The sequence below is a fragment of the Choloepus didactylus genome, chromosome 3 (assembly GCF_015220235.1).
Source record: "Choloepus didactylus isolate mChoDid1 chromosome 3, mChoDid1.pri, whole genome shotgun sequence".
Lineage (NCBI taxonomy): Eukaryota > Metazoa > Chordata > Mammalia > Pilosa > Megalonychidae > Choloepus > Choloepus didactylus.
Window position 1 is genome coordinate 75,850,180 of NC_051309.1, and position 18,969 is coordinate 75,869,148.

General features: G+C 38.5%; 1 protein-coding gene across 4 annotated transcripts in view; it reads left to right on the forward strand.

Moving 5' to 3' along the window:
- The window catches only part of SLC4A4 (solute carrier family 4 member 4), a 442,709-nt gene that overhangs the window by 57,225 nt on the left and 366,515 nt on the right, over positions 1-18,969 (forward strand). For all 4 annotated transcript variants that reach the window (XM_037829942.1, XM_037829943.1, XM_037829941.1 and 1 more), the window contains exon 3: positions 15,591-15,770. In XM_037829942.1, coding sequence (XP_037685870.1) covers positions 15,591-15,770 — 180 coding nt within the window. The remainder of the gene's footprint in view (positions 1-15,590; positions 15,771-18,969) is intronic.

Consider the following 18,969-nt stretch of genomic DNA (forward strand, 5'->3'; position numbering starts at 1 on the left):
AGGAAGGAGGAAAGAGTCCCAGGTATCTTATTTTTCCAAATAGGAGGAAATCTATGGGTTTTTATCCTTAAAAAAATCAGTCAACAGGATTTTGGATCTGTTTGATATAAACAGATTACTTAATATTCTCATATTTTGCAATAGGGGAAAAGAGCAAACTCCACCTTATCCTTTGAGATAAGGCCTTGGCTCTGCAAGGCTAGGTGCCTCCCCAGCAGGCTTTGGCAACTCTTGCTTCGTGAGGAGTGGCCTTTACTTCACGTCAATCCGAAACAACGACTCAGGAAACATAAAGTACAGCAAGACAATATTGGCTGAAACGTGTCTCCATTTCTGAAGCTTGGTTGGTGCTCTCTTAAAACTATTATGATATATTGTGGTGGTTTTCCTCTTCCTTTCAAACCAAGTCCATAAAGGAGTGTTCTCCGAATCTTTCTTAATGGAAGAATGATTCTAGAAATTCTCATGTCTACTGATGGACATTTAAGAGAGAGTATTGTTGAAAATGCATGGAATTGGCAGGAGAGTTGTCTTTAGGGAAATAGAAGTAAAAATGTAAGACAGGGTCTGGGACAAAGTAGACATTCACTAAATATTTATTAGATGAAAGAATTAATAAATGAATGAATAACACACTAATGAAATACATGTAGAATGACTTTATATAATCCTTTAAAATATTTGCTTAAATTTTTATTTACTGTTCATCAAATAAGATGTTATGGTCTCTATCTTATTCTTGGCATTACTCCCATTTAATTTTGCAAAGATCGTTGGCATATTTATATCATTTATATATTTATATTTATAGTGAGAAACCCCCTAAACATTTCTGCCTTATCTTTTTTCCTTTTACTTTACCTTTTAAACAGAGTCTAAAATGATGAAATAGGGACACTTGTCTTTTTTGAGGTCAGGTTCTCAACATTTTATAGACATGAAATCATAATGACAAACCTTTTTTCGCTAGAGGATATTAAGATGATCTACTCATGTACATTGGAGGAGGTAGTATTCTAAAAAAAGTAGGGCCTGGTAGACATTTGTTAATAATTACAATGGCAAAAAACCTAACTGCCTAGAAGGAGTAAATGAAAACCTACTGGTTGGAAAGGGAGGGGCCCTTTGGGGCTGGGGCTATTCTGAGTGCTAGGTGTAAGTGTCTGGTTGCACTTTGCTGACCTCTTCTCTGCAGTTCTCTCTAATTGCTCAGAAACCCTGTGTAAGAGGAAACTCTTGGGCAAATACTGCTGAAGGAAAAGAGTTCTTAAAAGAAACAATGTATCCACACATTGGAAGGCTTTGAAGAAATGCAGTGGGGTGTTTCAAGGTTGACACCTGAATAGCAATTTAGGTTTACCCAGAGCAGGTTGTGTCCATAAAGGCCTCCCCCAACTCTGCTTCCGTCTCCGTGTTCCCGGCAGCCTCAGCTGAAAGCCGGCCAGGGGTTCTAAAGCATGCAGCCCTTAGCTCTGTAGCTGCCCAACACCTCTTGCTGTGTCCCTGAAAAGTTAAATGTTATTTATATACAGAGTTCTTTGGCTTCAAGGACATCTGTTGATGATTCCATGGAATCAGACCTTCCTTCCCTGAGTTTTCCAATTGTATAGAAAACTCTCTGGGAGTATAGTATGGGCTTAAAGCCCTCTTGAAGCCATTTCCAGCCCGACATGTCTACATTTTTTTATGCAGTAAGCCATAAAAAGAATTGAACTTGGTACTTGGGTTGTGTTTTGCAAGGATCCAGAGATTCTGAACTAATGTATTTGCAGCAATTTTGTCCTTAGAGTAAGTCTCTTTTTAGAGGCTTTGTATTTGGGCACATTTGTGAGACATATTGTTTGATATATATAGACGTATGAATATATGTGTGTGTGTGTGTGTGTGTGTGTGTCTATCATTTATCTTATTCATGTGTTTTTAAGACAGAATGACTAGCATGTGTTTAAGCATAAAAGTTTGAAACTCATTCTGCTGCTGAATCATTGCATAAATGCATGAAGGAAGCAACTTATATTTTGGATTTTCAGTTTTTCTGTTTTTCAAATAGGAATACTGGGATATGCCTTTTACCATACAATTGTTTTGATAGTTACCAAAAACCAAATTGCTGCTTTACCTGACATTAGGAATGAGTGCTTTATGTTATATCACTCTCAACTCTTTTTCTTTCTGATTGATGCAGCCTCATCTATAATTTTCAGTGATTATTATCATTCCAAAAATTGTAAATGGCCTAAACATTGTAAAAAAAGTTACTTAATTAGTTTCTACTAATCTCTGTCCCTTGCTTTCCTAAGCATTGCTTACTTCTTGCTGCTTTCATTGGCAAAGTCAAGCTAAAATAGTCAAATGGTTTCCCTCAAAGCCTACTGTCTATTTCTCTTTGGCTCATTCTGATTCCCTTCAAGCCTTTTCCAAAAGGAGGCTTATTAACTCTAATTTTATATGGGGTAAAATACAAATGCTTGCCCATTGTCTAACAAAGCTTGCAAAATTGTTTCTTTTGGAAAAATGGTTCAAGTTTGTAGTATTTTTCTACCAGTGACGATTCAACACACATGTACATACCTGTCTACCTACATACATACATGCAGGTGTTTTTCCCCTCTACAGCAGAGACTAGAGTAATTTTTCTCTCTTTTTATAAGTGACTGACTATTGGTTTTATGTAATTTAGGTGCCAATTAAATGAGATTATGCAACAATATAGGAATAATCTATGTATTTTTTTCCTGAGCTAAATATTTCCCTATCCTTTTCATCACAAAATTCTGATGATTGGGGGGAATTGAGAATTGGGGTTGATGAAGGCTGGTGGAGTAAAAGTGTAATAAGGACCATTTGAGGCCCTCTTGCTGCTGTGGTGAGCTTGCTGGTGAGGCTTTATTTTATTTTGTTCTATTTTATTTTACTTTTGGGCTGACAGCTTGTAGGGGACTGAGGTGAGAGCCTGCCATGGCAGGAGGTTCCTAACATCGTACCTCTGAATCTGCTGATTGTCAGGTGGGATGAAAGGTGAAGGAGGGCGGTGAGTGACATCCATTGAATCAGCAGTGGAGGTGACTCAAATAGTTCCCTTCTCTGAATAGCTGAAAAATCTTTTAAATCTGGTTAATTGTTTTTACTTTTCCATGGAGTTAGAATTAGAAGTCAGATATCCTAGGTGCTGTGTCCAATGTGTTCACCTCTCTCTATACTCTGTTGACTTTGAATGGAGAATAGATTCTATTTAAAACTTTTGAGAGATTATTTTACTGACTGTTTTCCGGGTGGGAGGCTTAATAACTTTTACCAAGTCCAAAATTCTGAAAATCAAAATAGGAATTTTAGTAATATTGGCCAATATATCAATTTAACAGGGCCAGAACTGTACATTTAGAGATTGGTTAAATCACCATCCAGCCCCCTAGTTGATTATTAGATTTTCAGTAAGTAATTCTGTCCCTCCTGAGAAGAAAGAAAATGCCTTAGATGTGGAATTGATACAGATCAGATGTGGTGTTCTCTGCCTGATGCACATGACAACTGGTCTATGACCCTGGGATTTCAAAGGGAGAAAAAGTTTATTGCAACAGGGAGCCAGAGAACATCTGTCTCCCCAGTTCTAAGGAGTTTAGGGTTCTATGGATTCAAACAAGGGGAGATGGAGTTGTTATCATTACAGTAACAGGAATGAACAACTATAATTTGCTAAGCTAGAACTAAGCTAGAATAGCCATTATCATAACAAGTATAAACACTGTAGGCAGCTAGTTCTGGGCTGACTCAAGTTCCTTCATTAACATAAGGAGATACAAGTGGGGCCAATCAGTAGGTTTTTACGGTTTGCACTTGAGTGGGTTTCAGTGATTTCAGGTACTTACTTTTGGCTATTGTACAGTATACCAGAAAGTAAGAAAATGGTATCTATATAGTGATTCAGTCATCATAATTATTAATTAAATCTTTATTTCTCGGTTACAGAATGAAAGCTCATAGTTGAATCCAGTGGATATATGTATTTGGCAAGTTAAATAAGTATGTGATTGTTCAGACTATTACTCCCTTTTATGCAGTCTGTGTTATGGTTTAGAGAACATGGTAGTGAACCAGGAGTCTCAGGAACTGCTTCTATTTCTGGCTCTACCACTGCCTTTCTGGGAACGTAAGGCAGGTCATCACCCTATGGTTATTGTGTTTTCTTTATGCCAACTGCAGTTAGTGATACCAACCTCCTGTCTACCTGCTAGAGATAGTCTAAGAATTCTTGAATAATACCTGAAAAATACATCTGCAAAAAACCGTTGACAATTACATAATTTCTCACTTTCAGTTTCTCATACAAATAAATAGTATTTGTCCCTTCCTACCTCCTAGTTTTTCTAGGAGTATAAGTGAAGTAATTTGAAATCCCAAGAGGAACCCTATAAATTCAAGATATTATCTCCCTTGGATAAATTGCCTACATGCAATTTATCTTTATATTCAACATTTTTGTAGCCAGTGGTTGCTGTGACTACAGAATGCTTTGGGATTAAAGTTAATGCTGATATCTGGTAATCAGAAAATTAAATAAATTAGTACTTATGTTAGCTCTTCTATTAATAACTTTAATATGTAAAGTTATGGATACTGCTTTATTATTATTTTTGCTTTAAGCTTCTCATAATGACAAGGAACACTGTAGAAATAAGCTCTAAAATGTTGCTTTTCCGAGCTTACATGTATCATTGAATGTGCTAATGTATTCCAATTAGGGCCACAATTATTCTTTAAGGACACAAGGTTAGTTGATATGATAACTGAGAGACTGTATCATGTATGTGAGTGAATTTACATGGGAGATCAGAGAATATATCTCCCAAAGAGTGACACTGAGTTGAGACCTGAAGAATGAACAAAAATTAGCTAGATGAACAAAGAGGGGAAGCATCTCAGGCAGGCATGTGTGAAGGCTCCAAGGCAAGAGAGTGGTTGGCCCATTTAAGAAATGGAACCAAGGCCAGTGTGGATAGGACATGTGAACAGGGGGTGAATGGCCTGAGATGGCATTTAGCCTAGTTCTTGCTCGATAGTTCTACTTGAGTGTCTCACAGGTACCCAAACATTATATGTTCAAAAGATACTTTGTGGCCCTTTATGCAGTGCTGAAGATTTAGGATTTTATTGAGTGTACATTGGGGAGCCATTGAAGTAGAGTTTTAAGAAGGAAGTGACAAGGCAGATACCTATTTTTAAGAAGATCGCTTTGTCTGCTGGATGGAGTTAGCATAGCAGGAGGGTAAAGATAAATGTGGGGAGACTATTCCTGAGGGTCAAATGGGAGATGTTTTTGGGTTGGGATGAAAGAGATGGAGAAAAGTGGCTTCAATTGCCAGGACTTGCTGATGGATGGATGGATGGATGGGGGTGATTGCTTTTGAATTTCTGCTGTGAGCAACTGGGGAAATTCATGTGCCATTTTGTAAGATGGGGAACACTGGAGGAAGAGTGGTGTGGGGATGACAAGAATTCAGTCTTTTGAACATATAGTGTTTGGGGTACCTGTGAGACACTCAAGTAGAACTATTGAGCAGGAACTAGGCTAAACACTTCTGGAGCTAAGAAGACAAGACAAGGAAGGAGATATAAATTTGGATCCTTGGCATTTAGCTGGCATTTAAGGCCATAGGAAAGGACATTACCCAGGGTGAGAGAATACAATGGGAAGGGGACTGGACTGGACTCTGCGACTGCCAGCATTTGGAGATTGAGAAGGCATAGGCATAGAAATAAGAGGGAGACCATGAAGAGGGTGGAGCATCTGTGCCAAGAGAAGAACACTTTCTAGAAGGCATGATTGCTGCCTGGAAGTCAGGTAAGATGAAGATCGAAAAGTAGCCATTGGATTTGGCAAAAAGAAGTTGATTGGTGGCTTTCATTAGCAATTTGGGTGGCATGGTCAGGTGGGAGCCAAATCTAAGTAGATTGAAGAGTGCCCAAGGAAAACTGTCATCACGAGAAGTTGAGAAGAGACTTTGAGATGAAGGTAGAAAACTTTTAGCCTGCCTGTTTATATGCTCCATTACACTTAACCAATTAAAATATTCAGAACTGTCATAGAATTTTTAGAGCTACAATGTATCTTAGAAATAATTTAGCTCAATGTTTTCACCTTAAAGATAAATAGACAAGTCATGGAGAGATTAAAGTGGTTTTCTAGAGTTAACACTGATAGTAATTGGAATAACTAGGACAAGGATTTCGGTTCCCTGAATATCCAAGGGTGGTGCTCATTCCAACAAGTATGCTTGAGGTCTGTTCCCTCTGGGAGGGAAAGGAATATAGAAAGGGAGAAATGGATGAGGACTAGAAGCAGCACCTGGAAGAGGAAGTGGGAAGAACTGAAAGAAGAACAGAAGCCATTGGTTGAGCTTGTGAAAAGGTGAGAGAGAAAGAGGACATGACCTAGCTGGCCTCATTGTTGGAACAACCCTAGGTGGTCAGTGGGAGGGCATGCCAGAGCCAGATCATCTTTATACTCTCAGGCAGCTTCTGGAACTGAGGATTGTTGATTTACACTTGTCATGCTGTGATTATAAGAGTGAAAAATGAATCAGAGAATTCCTGAGCCCTTCTTTTTTTTTTTAGCTAATTACTAAATCAAAAGGACTAACGATTTTTATTTTGGCTGGTTTTGGCAAGTGGTGGAAGATGGGAGTGGTTGTGGTTGGGGCTGGTACCTTGGTGTTGGGAAATGGGAAAGGAAGTCCTGTAGATCTGGGAGCATTGGAGTCCTAGTCTTTGTACTAGGACTTTAACTGGCTGGTTGGTTGGTTTGTTCACTGTTAAATGAAGAGGTTGAACCAGATGATATATAAGTTCTTTCCACTCTAAAAGTATGATTACATGAGGATGTGTCAGTGGATGCAGGCCTTTTTTTCTCTGCTTGAATCTGGAGAATGATATTCATGAAGTTTCTGGGACGGGGCTTAACTAGACTAAATTAAGTGTCGTATAGCACCTTCCCTCCTCTTGTAGTTCTGGATCATTGTTATAGCCTTAGAGCATTATCCATATCTCATTTACCTCTGTCAGGTATGTGAAGGAAGAGAATAATTGTGAACTAATTTTAAACATTGGGTACCTGATTAGTCATGAGTGCATTAACTATATTGTGGATTCTCTCTCTATAGCAACCAAAGGCTGTCTTAGGTTTAGGCCATGGCAAACAGAGAAGCCATAATAGAGTGAGAGCTGAACAGTGTCTGTAGGAATGATAGTGTGAATGTGTGCCATTGTTTGTCTTCCTGAGCTTCCTCTCCGGCTGCATTGCAAATCCAGTTATCAATGACCATTGGATTAGCCATTGTTTTGTATCTTTCTGCCCTGCTTCCTGTTCAGCTGTGCAAGTGGTGACCACTAGAGAAATAATGAAAACTTTCAGTCTTCTGTGTTTGACTCACAAGTGGGTTTTTGTCTGACTGCATGCGTACTGTGCTTTAAAATTCACCAGGTCCTTGCAGAGTTCTAGGGTATCAGGATGAGTGGAATGTTCCACCGACAGACTCTGTTCTTCAGGGTTGGCACCAACTGTGTAGAAGCCTAGGGGGAAACTGTACAGAACTGGGTGATTTCCAGGAACTCTTTCTGGGCTGTGTGAGGGAATATTAAGTTTATGGAAAATGCTGACTCTGTGGACAGTTAAACTCGGTATAATGCCTAGAACAGCTGACTGAGGGATGAGTTAGGATAGGTCTGAAGTTGGCTGTTTTGTTCTGTTTAGGGTGAATGCTGTGGAGTGCCTTTGCTAGGGAACAGTGGGGGTTCATGAGTTATTGTCAGGGTTTGGGGTGTGTGGGAATGAAGTGTGGGGATAATGCTTTGGTTTCCCCCCTGCTTTAGTTTCCTAGGCTACTTAAAGCAGATACCATGAAATGGGTTGGCTTTAAACAATGAGAATTTATTAGCTTACAGTTTGAGGCTGTGAGGATGTCCAAATCAAGATGTCATCAAGGCAAAGCTTTCTTCCTAAAGACTGGCTGCAGGTGATCCTTGGCTCGTCTGCCATATGGCAAGGCACATGGTGGCATCTGCTGGTCTCTCCTTTCTCTTCTGGGTTTCCTTGCCTTTCTCTCTGTATTTATTCTGTTTATAAAGGACTCTAGTAATAGGATTAAGACTCATCCTGAATGAAGTGGGTCACACCTTAACTGAAGTAGCCTCATCAAAAGATCCTACTTGCAATGGGTTTATGCTCACAGAAATGGATCAGATTTAAGAATGTGTTTTTCTGGGGTACTCAGAGCTTCAAACCACCACACCCTCTTTGGAAGGGAAGGGAGAAAGAAGAACAACATTTGTGGAGCACCTATGTGTACCGGCCACAGCAGGAGGCACTTTATCAGCATTATTTCAGTTGACTTGTCCGTAAAAATATCTCTGTATCTCTATCTTCATAGATACAGACAAACAGATATAGATATGGGTACCTTTTTTATCTATAGAACAAACTTTTTAGAGACTGTAAAGCACTTCAGGAACTGCAGTTTATAAAGGGTAAGCTTATTTTTAGCCCTGTTTATTCATTAACTTAGGTTTCCCTAGTACCTTTAAGTGGGAATTCTTGTTTTCCTGGTCTAGATATTTTCAAATAATTGATGGTCACTGAACATGATAAAGATGTACTTCTTTAAAAATATTTATTAATACAGACTTCTTATAGTGTTGGACAATGTTTGCCTCTATTATCAGCTATTCAGTAATGGAAACTTAACCTAGTGTGTGGACTTAGGGTCCCATTCTTACCTGAAAAACTATTATTAGAACTATTTTGTGAAAATGAACACTTAGAAGACAGATGCAGAAGTTTGCTGAGCTTGAAGGACAGGAGTCTAGCTAAGCAACCATAAGCATGCATCTTTAGTACCTTTTCCTAGAGCTGTTTGTTCTTGCCCTGAGAATATCTTCATCATCAAATATTAATTATTAAAAGTGCTGTACTTAGAAAACACTGGGTAACAAGCTAAGATTTCTTACCAGTCTTGCTCTAACCTCAGGTTGCCTTAAAGATTTCTGGGAGACTTTTGGAACACAAAATTCCCATGCAGTTCAGAGGGAAAGGAGCGTTTCCCTGTTTTTCACTGCTTTTACCCGTTATTTACTTGCATGCCTGATCCTATGTGTAATTGGTAGCATTTATATTAAAATAGATTATTCATCAGCCTTCCTAATTATCTATAAATAAATTATATATGTAATATGTAATTATCTACAAATAAACACATGGATTTTATTTTATATGTAAAAAGGTGCCCCATCCAAAATATAAAAATACGGAAGTGATTCCTTATCTTGAGTAGTGGTATGTGTTTCAAGTCTGAACCCTCATGCAAAATTTCATGAAGAGCTGACTTACCTCCTGTTAACTGCAGAATTATGCTATACCTTGTGAAGGGGGTTTTCTTTTCATGAGGTGGTGTTTAAGCCTTAGTAAATTAACAATGTTACTTTGATTATATCTTATCAGAGCTGCTTATGGAGTTTGTGAGTAATAAGTTAGCAAGCTATTTGTATCTCATTTATTAAAGTGTTTAGGATTCTACATAGCACTCAATTTCTTATTATATAAAGTGCCAAATACAACCTCTGTCATGTCTGAACTTGAAACTGTGGTTCTAAATTTTCTTATGCATGTACTTCTAATTGAGATTTTTTGGTCCAAAAAGTAAGGTCTTTGCAGCATCTTCTTATAATCTGTCACTTGTCCAGGGTCTCTGCCTCCTATTCTAAATTTTTCTTTTCATAATAAAAAAAAAATCTCTCTTAATTCTTTCCTTACATGTCTCTTGGCAATAGCTAGAACATGTTTTAGACATCTTGGCATAGGACCAGGTTACCTTAGCTAAGCCAAGGAAGGCGGAATTTAACTTACATTTTGGGAGTATTGCTGATTAGTTCTGAAAGAAAGATTTAAAGTGCCAAGTGTAGTGGAATCTTTGCTTTGAACTGCAGAGAACAGAAATTCATTTGATTATGGAAAGAGCAGCAATGTAAGTAAAAATTACATTTAGTCCATCCTTCAGTGTTTAATTAGAGATGTACGTAGGAGGCTGGAGGTAGAGGGTGGGGTTGGGTAGAGGTGGCTGTGGGAAAAGATACATTCTGGGCAAAGATTTTACCCATGCTCTGGTGATTCTTTGGATAGAGCACAGTACTGAAAACTCAGGTTTTTAAAGTATTTATATACTTCCCTATTCCAAAAAGGTTTACAGTGAAAGGAAAATTATGGTTGAAAACTTGGAAGAGTGAGATTAGTTTATAAAACACATATCATGAAACTGCAAGTTGACCAAAAATTTGTCTCTTCCCTTTTGAGCAGTCAACATGAGAAGGGAAACACGGTTAGTTATAAGAGTTATAGTATAAATTTAGTATTATAAGAAATACCAAAACACTGATAAAGCACTCAACTATTGTTTATACTGAGATACAAGAGAAATTTCTCCTGTGAGATTTTATGTGGAGGAGAATAGATTAGTTATTGACAATAGCCTTGAGTTGACTTCCCCAAACCTTGTTTTTTTTTTTTTTTCTTTTCCACCTGTTCAGTGGAATAATAGCCATCTTTAATCTGTAGATTTATGAGGATTATGTGAAGTAATGCACATATAAAATGCCTAGCTAGTGCCTAGCACATTTGTAAGTGTTCAATAAATGGTTGCTATCATCAGTATGTACAGTAAACATGGCCACCTGTTTTCTAGGAAGGAGCTAATAGGTCTCAGCCATGCTGTACAATATCCTTTTCTGGTTTGAAATGATTGATGGGTTTAATCCTTCAAAGTCCTAAATCATCCTTGGTGGGCATAGTGGGCCTAGCCTGATAGCCTCTTTAACTTGAATGGTGATAGCCTCTTTAACTTGAATGGCTACAGAGCTGCTGTCTAAGTGTAAGAGTTCTTTGTTGGCCTGAAAACATTAAAGCAGCTATCAAAAGTATATAGTTAGTTTAGAAGTATCTTAGGAATTGGGAGAATTGGACATGATAGCCTCGCAGTACTTTCTGCTTGCAGCTGGGGTGGAGCAGGTGAGGATGGGAAGAGACAAGAATCACGTAGTGATAATTTTTGACATTCAGAGATAACCAGGAATGCCATGTTTTCTTCCCCAGTAGTAGTGGCTGTGTTGTGGATTGTGAGATATTCCCAAGACATTCGGAGTTCCTTGGCAACTTCCACCATCTGTCAGAGGAAGGCATGCAGAGTATTCATTTGAACACATGATACTGAGGACACTGCCAAATAAAGAACTGAGTGCCCTTTGCACACCTAAATGAACACTGTCAAATGTAGATCCCTGGAGTTTTACTTTACAGAATTTTGAGTAGCAAGAATGTAACCATTATTTTTAATAAATATTTAAAACAATCTCCTTTTCCTTCTGAATTATAACTAATTAAAAAAACTTTTTGCTTATTTTTACATTATCTTTGAAAGTAGTTTTTACTGAAATTTCTAGCAGAGAAAAATTGTTTTGAACCTAAAATTCCTTCCTAAGTTAAGCAGTATCTCTGATTCTTTGAGCTTCTTTCTGTTTTGTAGACTCTTGTCAGGTTGGAAAGCTTGTTTTGTCAAGTTTTCTCTTTTTATTTTATATATAAAATAATATACGATATCCTCAACCTTTGAGGCTTTCCTAAGAGTTTGCTGTCATTTTGTGTTATAATTTTAAAAATAGCCATCAATCTTCTTGACATCTCTTTGTGACAGGTAGAGATATTTTAATAGAAAATATTGAGATCCACCCATGATACTGTCATCAACAACAGCGTATTTTCATTGGTAATACCACTGTTATTGATCATGAGGGCAAGCATCCTATGGGGCAGTAAAAATACCTCCCTTCCAGATCATTTTGTTTACTTTTGGTGTTTTTGTTACTAAGCACATACAGCTTATTAAATATTTGGCAATCATCTTGATAAAACATTTCTTATCCCCATTTCCCAAAGCAAGGCTGTCTTACTCTGTTCTCATAGGCAAAGAAACTGAAATGCGGAGAGAGATTAAAGAGAGGTTGAGAAATAATTGATGAAGCAGCAGTCACTATCCCTGAGCTCCTAAAGATTTGCTCAACCCTTGGACTTTGATCCTTCTCTTCTATCTGAACATGAGACAGGAAAGTAAAATTTAGTGACCAGTAACATGTGAGAGCAGAAGGAGGATGTTTTGAGTTTTGAATTGATCAGCTCAGTGTCATGATTTACTCTGGCAGTTCTTGGAAGACAATATCTTCCTCATTCAGGCAAATTCAAGTTACAGGGCTGCAAACATCCACACAAAAAGTTGGTAGCCATGTGGATACCAGAGAATTGTGACTTCCCAGAGGCCATCACCGAGAGTATAAAAAAATGCCCCGAGAGTGGTAGTGCCTGGAGCTGGGAGTGGGAATGTAGAATGATGGCAAATGGGCATGAGGGATATTTTTGGAGTGGTGGAATGTTCTAAAATTGGATTATGGTGATGAGTGTACAACTCTGTAAATATACTTAAAATCATTGTATACTTAAACAGAGAGAACTTTATGGTACATAAATTATCCTCAATAAAGTTGATAAAAAATGCCTGAGACTTCCCATGATTTGAAAGGTGCCACATTTCTACTTGGTTTATGGGCACCATAGGGAGGGTGCCTATGATCAGGTATAGGCTGCCTTTTAAATAATTTGATCAAATGAACTATACAGATTTGGGTAAATATATTTAAACTTTTCAAAACTTCTCCCACCCGTGTGAAAGTGTGTAACAGAGTCAGCACAGGAAGCATATAAGACAGGAATTGGAGGAGAGGGTATAGGCTGAAACTACCACAGGGAGGGTGCCTATGATCAGTATATGACCAAAATTGAACTATCTTTGTGATGACGACCACTCAAAATAGGTTCTGAAAGATAACGTGCATTCCATGGCGTTTGAAGGCTCTCTTTCATTAGGTTGACAACAACCGTAACACTTCATAGCCAGACATCTTACCTTAAAATCCTGTCAGCTCCTTTCAGGGGTATAAATCTCCCTGACAATGCAGGATATGACTCCTGGGGATGAATCTGGACCCAGCATCGTGGGATTGAGAACAACTTCTTGACCTAACGGGGGATGCAAAATGAAATGCAATAAAGCTTCAGTGACTGAGAGATTTCAAACGGAGTCGAGAGGTCACTCTGGTGGACATTCTTATGCACCATATAGATAACACTTTTTAGGTTTTGATGTGTTGGAATGGCTGGAGGTAAATACCTGAAACTGCCGGGCTCCAGTCCAGTGGCCTTGACTCTTGAAGACAATTGTATGGCAGTGTAGCTTGCAGCGGGTGACAGTGTGATTGTGGAGGCCCTGTGGATCACACTCCCTTTATCCAGTGTGTGGATGGATGAGTGGAGAGGTGGGGACAGAACCTGGATGGAAAGTGGGGTGGGATGGGAGATGTGTGTGATTTGGGTGTTCTTTTTTTACTTTTATTTTTTGCTCTGATTCTGGTTCTTTCTGGTGTAGGGAAGATATTCAGGGATGGATTGGGGTGATGAATGCATGGCTGTGGGATGGTGCTGTGGACAGTTGGTTGTACACCTTGGATGATTGTGTGGTATGTAAATGTGTCTCAATAAAACTGAATTAAAAAAAAAAATCCTGTCAGCTCGTATAGGCTGCCTTTTAAATAATTTGATCAGATGAACTATACAGATTTGGGCAAATATATTTAAAAAATTCTTTCTGTACAACAGACATCAATATGGCTAATGTAGCTTTATTACCATTTTTGCTTAGTTGCCATTATTTAATAAGAAGTAGTAGAAAATAATATGACAGATTTAAAAAAAAATTCCAACTTTTTAATTTTTTCATGATATTTTCCAAATTCCTGAGCAAAGGCGAAAAAGCTTTCAGCATTTGATTTACTGAAAAAATTGGTTGACTTTGCTTATATTGTTGTGACTTGAGATAAAGCTGCAGGGCTCCCTCAGTAACTGGAGAGCAGGAAACAATTGACACTATTTCTGAATTCACTTTGTTTCTGAGACATTTCCTATTTCCTAATATAATATAGCTTTCCCATGAGAACAATTTGCTTGCAAATTGTTAGACATGATAAATTTCTCATTGGCACACATTCTGTGGGGAAAATTTCACTGTGCTTTGTTGTAGTTGAATTGGTGCATGCATTTCTGGTGCATGTGTGTTTTTGTGTGTGTGTGTGTGTGTGAGGTGGCCCTGTTTCATGTAAAGATGCCTCCAACTTCATTCCAAGCATCAAGTATTTTCTTTTGAACACTAAACTATTTACATAGGGCTCTGCATTCCTTAGTTGGAATCTCTTTCTTAAAGGAGCATTTATTCTTTTAACCCTGCCAATTTAGGGAAACATCCTTGTGAATTGGGGGTGGGGTTGGGGGGGGGGTGTTAGATATGCCTGATGAGTTACTGTGAAAAGTAATTCACAGCAATTTATACCAGACATACTGCATGCACATGTATTGCATGTAGGTATGTGATTTTCTGTGGCATTGTATGATAATTCCAGAAATGTGAAGTGAAACCCATAGATGAGATAACATAATATAATATAATTTGAAGTTCAAAAAATGTTCACTTTGCTTCCGAATTGGTGGTTCCCACATCCAGAAGTTATGCTGTATAGGAAGTAAAAGTATAAGTTTTCCCAATTAAAAAAAAAAACAAACATACAAAACTATGTAGAATTTTGAGTTTTTTTTTTTTTCTATCTTATCAGATTTTGTAAAAATAATGCCACTTGTCAGTTTTGCAGCTCCTTCCATCTAGAGAATTGAAAGCATTTCGCAATCTTCTCCTCATGCCCTTCTCTTTAAGGCAATTTTTGCTGGGCTGGGTTTATTTTTATCATTGCAACAACCAGTTTTTAGAAACTTTTGGAAACCAAAAAAAGAAAAATGAGAATGGCACTATAGCTGACATTCATTTTAGCTGTTGGCTAGTGTGAACATTTGAGTATTTCTAAAATCTCTCCAAGTATGTCTTAGATTTTCTCAGTTTGCCCCAGTTCTAAGTCTCTATTCTGCTGATTGGGGTTTAAAAAAGTTCTAATGTTAAAGCTTATTCTCAGAAGAATGACTTCTTGAACTTGGAGTCAGATCTTTATTTTTGCAGCCGCAAGAGCTCCTTTCCCAGCTCCTTTCTCAGTGTAATCATAGACTCATGGAAGGTTAGAACTTGAAGGGCCTTTGAGGATTGCTTGATTTAAGCCTCTCATTATATAAATGATGAGGTTGGGGCTCAGAGTGGTAATAGGGGCATGTTCAAGGTCATATGGCTAATATGATCAGAATCAAGGCCTCCTGACCTCCAGTTTGGTATTTGGTTTTTCTAGCAAAAGTAGTCTCCCTAGAAGGCAGTAGAGTATAATAACCTCACAGAATCCTAGTGCCAGCCAACAGGTTGAATTAAATTTTATTATTCCAGGTGAAGTTGGTCAAATAGAGGATGGCAATGTTGAGTTCACAGACATTTTCTTCTGCCCTGTGGATCTGGTGTGATTTATGTGCAGCAGAGCATGTGATTTGAAATGACTGGTGATTTGTGTGTCTTCCTCAGGCCACCACACCATCTACATCGGGGTCCATGTACCGAAGAGCTATAGGAGAAGGAGACGTCACAAGAGAAAGACAGGGCACAAAGAAAAGAAGGAAAAGGAGAGAATCTCTGAAAACTACTCTGACAAATCAGATGTGGAAAATGCTGATGAATCGAGCAGCAGCATCCTAAAGCCTCTCAGTGAGTATGCGCTGGGTGTTGGTGCCACTCTCTGCCACACTCCCAAAGCCTGGGGAAGACATTTTTAGTATCTTGTGGCTAATGGGGAGGGACACAATAAAACTGGAATGGGCTGCCCTAAAGGATAAGGTCTATGGAATTCATTTCCTTTTACCAGCAGGTTGATCTAGGAGATCTGGTGGTAAGAGTCTGGATTGATTAGAAAAGCATCTGAAAGTTTAGGCGTGGTTGCGTATTCTAAATTTTGAATAGTGAAGTAAGGCAGAGTGTTTACAGCTGATGTTTAACCACAGTAGTCAACAGTAATGAGAGACTCTTAAGGGACTTTTTGGATTATTTTGCTTAGAAATCAGGTCTGTTGAGATAGTAGGTCAAGATGAGAGAGCACCTGTATAGCTTTCCAAATATTGGGGTTATAAGTGACATTTAACCAGGTTGTGGACCAGGTTGAGTATTTTTTTTTTTTATCTTCATTTTATTGAGATATATTCACATACCACGCAGTCATACAAAACAAATCGTACATTCGATTGTTCACAGTACCATTACATGGTTGTACGTTCATCACCTAAATCAATCCCTGACACCTTCATTAGCACACACACAAAAATAACAAGAATAATAATTAAAGTGAAAAAGAGCAATTGAAGTAAAAAAGAACACTGGGTACCTTTGTCTATTTGTTTGTTTGCTTCCTTCCCCTATTTTTCTACTCATCCATCCATAAACTAGACAAAGTGGAGTGTGGTCTTTATGGCTTTCCCAATCCCATTGTCACCCCTCATAAGCTACATTTTTATACAGTTGTCTTCGAGATTCATGGGTTCTGGGTTGTAGTTTGATAGTTTCAGGTATCCACCACCAACTACCCCAATTCTTTAGAACCTAAAAAGGGTTGTCTAAATTGTGTGTAAGAGTGCCCACCAGAGTGACCTCTCGGCTCCTTTTGGAATCTCTCTGCCACTGAAGCTTATTTCATTTCCTTTCACATCCCCCTTTTGGTCAAGAAGATGTTCTCCGTCCCACGATGCCAGGTCTACATTCCTCCTCGGGAGTCATATTCCACGTTGCCAGGGAGATTCACTCCCCTGGGTGTCTGATCCCATGTAGGGGGGAGGGCAGTGATTTCACCTTTCAAGTTGGCTTAGCTAGAGAGAGAGGGCCACATCTGAGCAACAAAGAGGCATTTGGGAGGAGGCTCTTAGGCACAGTTATAGGGAGGCCTAGCCTCTCCTTTGCAGCAACCATCTTCCCAAGGGTAAAACCTATGGTAGAGGGCTCAACCCATCAAACCACCAGTCCCCTATATCTGTGGTCATGTTAACAACCATCGAGGTGGGGTAGGCCAATACCCCTGCATTCGTCACCAGCTCCTCAAGGGGGCTCTACATATTTTTTTCGTTTTTTTTTTTTTTTTTTTTTAAATCAACTGTATGGAAAAAAAAAATTAAAAAAAAAAACAAAAAACACATACAATGAAAGAACATTTCAAAGAGACCATAACAAGGGAGTAAGAAAAAGACAACTAACCTAAGATAACTGCTTTACTTCCAACGTGTTCCTACTATACCCCAAGAAAGTTACCTAATATAGCAACATTTCTGTGAACTTGTTCCTACTATATCCATCAGAAATTAACAGACCATAGTCATTCCTGGGCATCCCCAGACGTTAAAAAACGTATCTGTTCTTCTTGGATTATTGTTCCCCCTTCCTTAATTGCTCTCTATTGCTAGTTCCCCTACATTCTCCATTATAAACCATTTGTTTTACATTTTTCAAAGTTCACATTAGTGGTAGCATATAATATTTCTCTTTTTGTGCCTGGCTTATTTCGCTCAGCATTATGTCTTCAAGGTTCATCCATGTCGTCATGTTTCACGAGATCGTTCCTTCTTACTGCCGTGTAGTATTCCATCGTGTGTATATACCACATTTTATTTATCCACTCATCTGCTGAAGGACATTTGGGTTGTTTCCATCTCTTGGCAATTGTGAATAATGCTGCTATGAACATTGGCGTGCAGATACCTGTTTGTGTCACTGCTTTCTGATCTTCCTGGTGTATACCGAGAAGTGCAATGGCTGGATCGAAGGGTAGCTCTATATCTAGTTTTCTAAGGAACTGCCAGACTGACTTCCAGAGTGGCTGAACCATTATACAGTCTCACCAACAATGAATAAGAGTTCCAATTTCTCCACATCCCCTCCAGCATTGGTAGTTTCCTGTTTGTTTAATGGCAGCCATTCTAATCGGTGTGAGATGGTATCTCATTGTGGTCTTAATTTTTGCATCTCTCTAATAGCTAGTGAAGCTGAACATTTTTTCATGTGTTTCTTGGCCATTTGTATTTCCTCGTCAGAAAACTGTCTTTTCATATCTTTTGCCATTTTATATTTGGGCTGTCTGTACTATTGTCACTGAGTTGTAGGATTTCTTTATATATGCAAGATATCAGTCTTTTGTCAGATACATGGTTTCCAAAATTTTTTTCCCATTGAGTTGGCTGCCTCTTTACCTTTTTGAGAAATTCCTTTGAGGTGCAGAAACTTCTAAGCTTGAGGAGTTCCCATTTATCTATTTTTTCTTTTGTTGCTTGTGCTTTGGGTGTAAAGTCTAGGAAGTGGCCGCCTAATACAAGGTGTTGAAGATGTTTTCCTACATTATCTTCTAGGAGTTTTATGGTACTTTCTTTTGTATTGAGATCTTTGGTCCATTTTGAGTTAATTTTTGTGTAGGGGGTGAGGTAGGGGTCCTCTTTCATTCTTTTGGATATGGATATCCAACTCTCCCAGCCCCATTTGTTGAAAAGACCATTATGACTCAGTTCAGTGACTTTGGGGGCCTTATCAAAGATCACGCGGCCATAGATCTGAGGGTCTATCTCCAAATTCTCAGTTCAATTCCATTGGTGTATATATCTGTCTTTGTGCCAGTACCACGCTGTTTTGACTACTGTGGTTTTATAATAAGCTTCAAAGTCAGGGAGTGTAAGTCCTCCCACTTCATTTTTCTTTTTTAGAGTGTCTTTAGCAATTCGAGGCATCTTCCCTTTCCAAATAAATTTGATAACTAGCTTTTCCAAGTCTGCAAAGTAGGTTGTTGGAATTTTGATTGGGATTGCATTGAATCTGTAGATGAGTTTGGGTAGAATTGACATCTTAATGACATTTAGCCTTCCTATCCATGAACATGGAA